The following is a 9,281-nucleotide window of genomic DNA, read 5'->3' on the forward strand; positions in this document are numbered from 1 at the left end:
CACAAAGTGTTAAGTCATTCTCTACATGTTCTGTTCTGATCTTTTTTTAAAAAAGAGAGAAAAGGACAAATCACAATGTTCTTTTCTCTGTTTTTGTGCAAAAGTCATCCTGTTTACAGTATGTCTTGTGTTGATAGTAAAAAGAGAGTAGCTATGCTAGTTCAGATTGTTTGATTGTTCATGGTCGGGGTTGGAGATGCTCAGGGTGGGTGTTAGAGCGCTAGGCGGTTGGAGGACTCTCCTCTCAATCTTGGGTCGTAGGTGAAGCAGCTGGAGACGTCTCCATTGGCCTCTCTAATGCAGGTGCTCTTGTTCTTCAGGAAAAATCCCTGAAGAGGCAAAGGCGCTTTCGCTTTTGGCCCCCGCTGCGCCAGTGACCAGCCTGATGAGCGGAGGAGGACTTCTGCCCATTCCCAGCCCCGCTACACTACAGAATGTAAAAAAACACTCTCACGAATTAAGGCTGGAATACATTACACAGCTCAGTTTTTGCAAGGTTGACGAGTCATTGCTAATTGGTGACAAGAGTCTGGAGATTTTGGGCAGTCGGAGTTGAAACATCTCACAGAAAGTCACATACATTCTTAACAATAAAGGTTCTTTATTGGCATCAATGGTTCTGTGAAGAACCTTGAACATCGATGGAACCTTTCAAATGCAGAAGAGGTTCTTTAGATTTTTAGGAACTTTTAGGAACTGTTCACTGAAAGGTTTTTTGAGAAAAACTGAAATTGGTTCTATAGCATCACTTGCAAAAACACTACACTTGAGTGTAGTGTGTGGTGGACCATTGGATTTGACTATGATTCCATCCGATTACAGGATATTTGTTGTGTTAGGAAAGACTTGAAAGTCTGATATTGTGTGCTTCTCTCTAACCATTTACAACGTCGGCAAGTGTATCATGTCTAGTGTTTCAGTTTCTTATCAGATTTAAAAGTCATGTAGTGTGTTCCAGCCTTTACTAAATATCATCAACTGTGTGCCACAGATTTACTGTATTTTATTTCAGATTGTCAATTGTCAAGACATTAACGTGTGTTATATTTGTTTGCGGCCAGCGAGGTCTTCCTTTAGCTAATCTGGGGGTCCTGAAGTCTAGTTTGGACACAACTGCGGCAGCACTAAATGCAATTGCTTCACAGCCTCCACTCATGGGGAACGTAGATCCCTCTAAAGTTGATGAGATCAGGAGGACGGTGTATGTCGGCAATTTGAATTCACAGGTATGTAAAAATGAATTGAATTCATTTGAATGAAGTGCAAATAATGTTAGATACTATGTATACTTACTTAGTGGCAGATACTAATTGCACCTCAGTGTGTTTGTAGTACATTATAAAACAGTATGCAATAATAACAACCTAATCAGTGTTTACATATTACAATCATAAATGGATGCTGCCCTATTTGGACCTTGCTTTCTCTATCCCTAATGCCTACCCCTAATCGTATTGAACTTGGTAATCAGTCAAGGTGTCATCGAAGGTTCAAGAAGGGAGCCACAATTACACGTCACGATTGGTGTGCCAGCCATATGATTAACGTGAGGACACCACATCCATTTTCAAATATAGACCTATTAAATACTTGTTAAACTCTTTGTTCCCATTATTAAATACCCGCTTGGTACTTTGTTTATGATTTTGTAGTATTTACTTCGTGATTTTTGTTACTATATACAGGTGAAGTCAAAAGTTTACATACACCTTGCAGAATTGCCAAAATGTTCATTATTTTACCAAAATAAGATGGATCATACAAAATGCATGTTATTTTTTATTTAGTACTGACCTGAATGAGATATTTCACATATAGGACATTTACATATAGTCCACAAGAAAAAATAAAAGTTAAATTTATAAAATTAACCCCGTTCAAAAGTTTACATACACTTGATTCTTAATACTGTGTTGTAGCAACTGCCTGCTGTTCTTCAGAACAGTCCTTCATGTCCCACAAATTCTGTGGTTTTTTAGCGTTTTTGTGTATTTGAACACTTTCTGACAATGTATGGTTTTGAGATCCATCTTTTCACTCTAAGGACAACTGAGGGACTCAGCAACTATTACATATGGTTCAAGATCACTGATGCTCAAGGACACACAATGCGCTAAAAGCTGGAGGGTGAAAACTTTTTGAATTTGAAGATCAGGGTAAATTTAACTTATTTTGTCTTCTGGGAAACATGTAAGTATCTTCTATATACATCTTCATTCTGTTCAAATGTTTACACCCCTAGCTCTTAATGCATCGTGTTTCCTTCTGGAGCATCAGTGAGCATTTGAACCTTCTGTAATAGTTGCATATGAGTCCCTCAGTTTGTCCTCAGTGTGAAAAGATAGCTCTCACAATGATACAGTCATTGCTGGAAAAGGTTCAAGTACAGAAAAATGCTAGGAAAGAAAAAAACGTATAGATCAGCAGTAAATAAAAAATACCATGCATTTTGTATGATCCCTCTTATTTTGGTAAAATAATTAACATTTAGCAGATTCTGCAAGGTGTATGTAAAGTAAATGTAAACTTTTGACTTCAACTGTATGTTATTTTCACTGAAAATAACAAAAGATATGAAAAGAAAGATGAATGGGAATCCACTGTTCCTAAGGCCCCAATATACTTGAAAATCAAACAGGTGTGACATAATTTAATAACTCAGACCAAAACCAGTCGCCCAATAAATTTGCCACTACATGAAAAGTAAATAAAATAGGCATCTAAAATGAGACAAGATTCACTTTTGTCTGTTAAGCATATGTTGTACTTGTTTTGTCTTGTTTTATCTCTTGTAGAGCACCACAGCAGAGCAGCTCCTCAAGTTCTTCAAGCAGGTGGGAGATGTTAAGTTTGTTAGAATGGCAGGAGATGAAACACAGCCTACACGTTTTGCTTTTGTGGAGTTTGCTGATCAGGAATCAGTGGCAAGAGCACTTACATTTAATGGAGTCATGTTTGGTGACAGACCACTAAAGTGAGTGTTCTTTTTTTGAGAAAACAACTCTTCTGAACTCTTTAAATACACACAATAACTTACCAGTTTTCTGTAATGCAAGATTTTCAGAGCAAACTATTTTTTTTCCATATTAGCATTATGTATTTTAATAGTTATTAATCAACTTCTTTAGGATTAACCACTCCAATAATGCCATAGTGAAGCCTCCAGAGCTCACACCTCAAGCTGCGGCCAAAGAGCTGGAAGATGTGATGAAGAAAGTTAGAGAGGCTCAGTCAACCATCGCTGCTGCTATCGAGCCAGGTCTGTCCTCTCTAGCCTGGACTGACAAAGTGTGGCTTTTCCAGAATATTTTTCTTTTTAATTAATAAGAGTTTTGATTGTTTCTTCCAGAGGTTAAAAATCATTCATCCAGTGGATCTAGACGTTCCAGAAGGTCCAAATCTCACTCTCGCTCCCCATCACACTCACGAAGAAAGCGATCTAGATCAAAGCACAGGTAGATTACACACATGTAAACATACTTTCGATGTTAGCTCATTAAAGCTTTGTAGCTTGCAAAGCTACAAGCAACTCACAGTATAAAGTAACTAAAGTGCTATCAAGCTAACCTTTTGATAAAGTAATTAGCTAGAGTAGTTATACAAGATACACTAATAAAAAGAAACATGCTGCTAACAATGTATCTAACAGTATGTGAGGGGAGATATCTAACAATATATGTGACCCTGGACCACAAAACCAGTCATAAGGTTAAATTTTACAAAACGGAGATGTACAAATCATATGAAAGTTCAATAAATAAGCTTTCTATTGATATATGGTTTGTTAGGATAGGACAATATTTGGCCGAGATACATCTACTTGAAAATCCGGAATCTGAGGGTGCAAAAAAATCAAAATACTGAGAAAATCACCTTTAAAGTTCTCCAAATTAAGTTATTAACAATGCATATTACTAATCAAAAATTACATTTTGATATATTTGTAGTAGGAATTTTACAAAAAATCTTCATGGAACATGATCTTTACTTAATTTCCTAATGATTTTTGGCATTTTGACCCATACAATGTATTTTTGGCTATTGCTACAAATATACCCCAGCGACTTAAGACTGGTTTTGTGGTCCAGGGTCACATATAGCTATTTAAGGGAAAATATAGTTTGTAATTGAATAACTGTTATATAATATAATTTATCTACAAATAACAGTAGCTGTGACACTCAACTGAAACTGATTTGTGAAACTGATCTTTCAAACTAACAAATTTTCTAAATTTAATCAGACTATTTAGCATTGAATTTGAATCATAGCATTGAATTTGAATCAGCTTTTAGTAACTTTTCAGCTTGTTTATGGTTAAAAGACCCAAATGGTGCACCATCTATAATTTGGCTGTATTGGTAAATAGGTACAAAAACAAATTTCAATACATATGTATATATAGAATCAAACATGTCCTGCAGTTACCCTAATTGCTTTTATAAGCATTATTGTTATTGAAACACATTGTGCACAGGCTGTTAATTAAGTAAAAGATTATAAGGGGGTTGTTCAGTGTTGACATACAGTATCAATTTAATTGGTTCAGATCTTGAAGTCTTAAAAAAAACTCTGCAGATATCCTGTATTAAATAACCTGAACTTTGCTTGCTATATATGATTTGACATAATTTTGACTTTATTTTTATGGTGTTTAAAGGGGACGCCTGTCCCAGAGATCACGGCAGAAGGTGAACGACTCCCGTGGGTCACATAGGAGACGCTCGCATTCCAAAGAAAGGAAACACAGCCGCAGTCGATCTCATTCTAGGTTAACCTGCACCACCATATCGACCTCTTTACACTCATATTCTGTTTTTGTCCGACAAAGGGCATTTCAGACCGTGTTGTTTTTTACACACAGGGACCGAAGGAAGGACAAGGACAACAAAGTAAGGAAGGACGATGACTGGGAAGAAAAGAGGCCACGGGAAAAAAAGGGAAAGATGTCTCCTAAAGGCTACAGTGGCTCTAGACGTTCCCGCAGCATAAGCAGGTCAGAAGAAGGTGTCTCTATTAAACCTGCAACAAAGTTTGGATGTCAAAATGTCACTTACAATGCACAAAACCCCCCCCCCAAAAAAAAAACATCAAGGCCCGGTTTCACAGACAGGGCTTAGACTAAGCCAGGATTAGGCCATAGTTCAATTAAGACATTTAAGTAATATTTATAAATGTACTTAGAAAAAAAACATTACTGGTGTGGATCTTGAGACAAAACAAAGGCACTGATATATTTTAAGATCAGTCAGAGCACGTTTCTTTCATGTGAAACAGCTCAGACTTACATTTTAGTCTAGGACTAGGCTTAAGCCTTGTCTGTGAAACCGGGGAAATGTCATGTTAAGAGGGAAATTTTTTTTACAGTACTAGTAAAAAGAAACACCTGCCCATTCTCTCTTTTTTTACATATAAAATCTAAAAAAATTGTAATTGTAATAATGCATTAGTAAACAACATGGCGGTGTTTCGTTCCTGAATGAATCAACCATTTAAATTAATCATTTTAAAGTATCATTTTTAAATAATTTCAAATATTAACATTCAAAATTGTCAAAACATCATTTATGTATTTGTAACTGCAGGTTAAATCATTCCATGTCCCTCTGAGCTGCATTAAATAATGTGTAAATGCATCTAAATGCCAGCTTCTACACACTCAGCAAAATGTTGTTTAATTATTGTTATCGATAAAATTCCTGGAAATATAGAGATATTTTTGTCAATATCGCACACCCCTAATTTATGTTAATTAATATAATAATTAATTGATAATAATTGTTTAAATTGATATAATAATGAAAACTTTTGACTGATCCATTTTCTTAAAAATGGTTTAAACTGAAATGTTTATCATTTAAACAGAAGTTTATCATTTTGTAAAACTTTTTGTTTTTGTAAAGACTTGTATCTGAACTGATTTATTATGCTTTTTACAGTCATTTTACAGTTTAATATGTTACTATAGACATTGCCCTAATCCACTCATATGGTATTAATTTTATTTGTTCAGGTCTTAAAAAGTTCTTAAAAAGTCTTAAATTTGAGCTTAAAAATCCAGCAGAAACCCTGTACAGTATAGCATTAAATGTAAATACTGAGTAATATTACTTGTTCTTATGCCACGTTCCAGGCAGCCCATTACTCGTGTTTTTCCAACCCTCTACCCGTGAAAGTGCACCCGAACGGCAGTCAAACCCGTGACTTCCCACTCGTGAACTCGTACTAGATCGATGTACTCCCAGGTCCGAGTTGTGACATGACATAGCCCGCAAAACCACTATGTCAGCACCTAGGGGTGCAGTGTTTATGCAAGTGGTACACAGTGAAAAAATATAATTTTTTTGCATGTTTGTCACACTTTAATGTTTCAGATCATCAAACAAATTTTAATATTAATCAAACATAACACATAAAAACATAACATAACTGTTAAAAACTGCGTTAAAACATAACTGTGGTTTATCACACCTGAGTTCAGTTTCCTTTAGCCACACCCTGGCCTGATTGCTGCCACACATGTTCGCAATCAAGAAATCACTTAAATAGGACCTGCCTGACAAAGTGAAGTAGACCAAAAGATCCTTAAAAGCTACATATCATGTTGAGATCCAAAGAAATTCAGGAACAAATGGGAAAGAAAGTAATTGAGATCTATCAGTCTGGAAAAGGTTATAAAGCCATTTCTAAAGCTTTGGGACTCCAGCGATCCACAGTGAGAGCCATTATCCACAAATGGCGAAACATGGAACAGTGGTGAACCTTCCCAGGAGTGGCCGGCCGACCAAAATTACCCCAAGAGCACAGCGACGACTCATCCAAGAGGTCACAAAAGACCCCACAACAACATCTAAAGAACTACAGGCCTCTTTTGCCTCAGTTAAGGTCAGTGTTCATGACTCCACCATAAGAAAGAGACTGGGCAAAATGGCCTGCATGACAGAGTTCCAAGATGAAAACCGCTGCTGAGCAAAAATAACACAAAGGCTCGTCTCAGTTTTGCCAGAACACATCTTGATGATCCCCAAGACTTTTGGGAAAATACTTTGTGGACTGACGAGACAAAAGTTTTTGGAAGGTGTGTGTCCCATTACATCTGGTGTAAAAGTAAGCATTTCAGAAAAAGGACATCATACCAACAGTAAAATATGGTGGTGGTAGTGTGATGGTCTGGGGCTGTTTTGCTGCTTCTGGACCTGAAAGACTTGCTGTGATAAATGGAACCATGAATTCTACTGTCTACCAAAAAATCCTGAAGGACAATGTCCGGCCATCTGTTTGTGACCTCAAGCTGAAGTGAACTTGGGTTCTGCAGCAGGACAATGATCCAAAACACACCAGCAAATCCACCTCTGAATGGCTGAAGAAAAACAAAATAAAGACTTTGGAGTGGCTTAGTCAAAGTCCTGACCTGAATCCTATTGAGATGCTGTGGCATGACCTTAAAAAGGTGGTTCATGTTCAAAAACCCTCCAATGTGGCTGAATTACAACAATTCTGCCAAGATGAGAGGGCCAAAAATTCCTGCACAGCGCTGTAACAGACTCATTGCAAGTTATTGCAAACGCTTGATTGCAGTTGTTGCTGCTAAGGGTGGCCCAACCAGTTATTAAGTTTAGGGGGCAAACACTTTTTCACACAGGGCCATGTGGGTTTGGATTTTGTTTTCCCTTCATAATAAAAAACTTCATTCAAAAACTGCATGTTGTGTTTACATGTGTTATCTTTGATTAATACTTATTAAAGTGTGACAAACATGCAAAAAAAGAAAAAATCAGGAAGGGGGCCAACACTTTTTCACAGCACTTTATATGGTTAGGGTTAGGATTAGGGTTTGTCTTCAGGTTACTTGCATGCAATTATGTAAGGAATAATTGACGACGGGCCGTAGAATTCTTAGAAAATAATGCACACCCGAGGTGGTGATGCGGTCACGACGCAAAGCGGAGTGGCCGTTCCACCTCGGTTGTGCATTATTTTCGCAGAATTCTACGGCCCGAAGTCAATTATTCCGCCTATACTACAGTTACCACACCTCAAGACATCGATCAGATGATATATTTCAAGACATTCGTCCGGTTTTTATCCTTAAAACGCTATTGTGAGTAGGGTTAATTTCTTACGCAGCTCATCCAACAGCTTCGTTGCAAGTTCCAAAACGTCATTTTAGACCTAGTAACGACGCTTGAGCCGTTGATAGCAAACTAATGCAGTTAATAATGCAGTTTAGACAGACCGACAGACAAGCAGACGGACGGCAAGAGAGGGGGGAGAGAGTTTAAGATCGTAAATTACCTCTCTCAAGTCTGTGTGTCTCTCAAAGGTGACTGGCAGCATCGTCTCTACTGACAGTTAAACTTAAAGTTCATTGTTACCTCGCGTGAGAACTGTCATGTCGTTTTTAAGTTGTTTATCGTCAGAGATGCGCTAACAACATTAGCGCGAGTGCTAACTGTATGTGTGTGCGTCTGTGAGTGAGAGAGAGCGAGAGAAATAGAGTATGTGCTTTCCGTACATAATAAAACGTAATATTGTGGAAAAAACATGGAAATAATCTGTCGTTTTTATCCTGTTGTTTACCGTATGTATTAGTTTTGCCAGTGTCACTGTAGCTTTTGGTTATTTTGCTGTTTTGGGCTGTAAGGTATGGAAGCCCGTTTCCGCCAGGTCAGAAAAAAATCCATGCCTTAAAAAGTCAAAATTATGACATACTTAAGTCGTAATTACGAGATAAAAAGTCAAAATTATGACTTACTTAAGTCATAATTACGAGATAATAAGTCGAAATTTTGACTTAAACACATTGATTACATGACCACTTGACGCCTTTCGTTTTGAATCAGATGATTCGCCATACGCCTTTGAAGTTCCGTTTCCAGGAGTGTTCTAATGATAAACGGGACATTCCACAACGAATTACCTTGGCTTAAAACAGTTTGGAGCTCCAAGTTCAGTACACGCCTTACTAATAAATGATATAACATTTACAGACAAGCAGAATTGTAAAATATGAACGCAACACGCTGATTTGCACGTTAAGCATTTTCTTGGGGTAGAACGGGGCTTGTAAGAGAAACGTGGAAAAACGGCAATCATATTATATATATATATATATATATATATATATATATATATATATATGGTTTGTGGAAAATAAGGTATCTACTGTTTTAAAGTACAAATTAATGTGAAAGCAAAATATCTAAGATTGTGTTGAAATTAAAAATGAATGCATTTTGAAAATATTTCAATTCTAATCAATTATTTAAAAATACTGAGCA

General features: G+C 36.9%; 1 protein-coding gene across 6 annotated transcripts in view; it reads left to right on the forward strand.

Moving 5' to 3' along the window:
• The window catches only part of srek1 (splicing regulatory glutamine/lysine-rich protein 1), a 31,394-nt gene that overhangs the window by 15,334 nt on the left and 6,779 nt on the right, over nucleotides 1-9,281 (forward strand). For all 6 annotated transcript variants that reach the window (XM_073840357.1, XM_073840358.1, XM_073840361.1 and 3 more), the window contains 7 exons: nucleotides 321-436; nucleotides 1,062-1,226; nucleotides 2,796-2,974; nucleotides 3,129-3,259; nucleotides 3,350-3,455; nucleotides 4,661-4,771; nucleotides 4,865-4,996. In XM_073840357.1, coding sequence (XP_073696458.1) covers nucleotides 321-436; nucleotides 1,062-1,226; nucleotides 2,796-2,974; nucleotides 3,129-3,259; nucleotides 3,350-3,455; nucleotides 4,661-4,771; nucleotides 4,865-4,996 — 940 coding nt within the window. The remainder of the gene's footprint in view (nucleotides 1-320; nucleotides 437-1,061; nucleotides 1,227-2,795; nucleotides 2,975-3,128; nucleotides 3,260-3,349; nucleotides 3,456-4,660; nucleotides 4,772-4,864; nucleotides 4,997-9,281) is intronic.

The sequence above is a fragment of the Garra rufa genome, chromosome 5 (genome assembly GCF_049309525.1).
Source record: "Garra rufa chromosome 5, GarRuf1.0, whole genome shotgun sequence".
NCBI classification, from domain to species: Eukaryota; Metazoa; Chordata; class Actinopteri; order Cypriniformes; family Cyprinidae; genus Garra; species Garra rufa.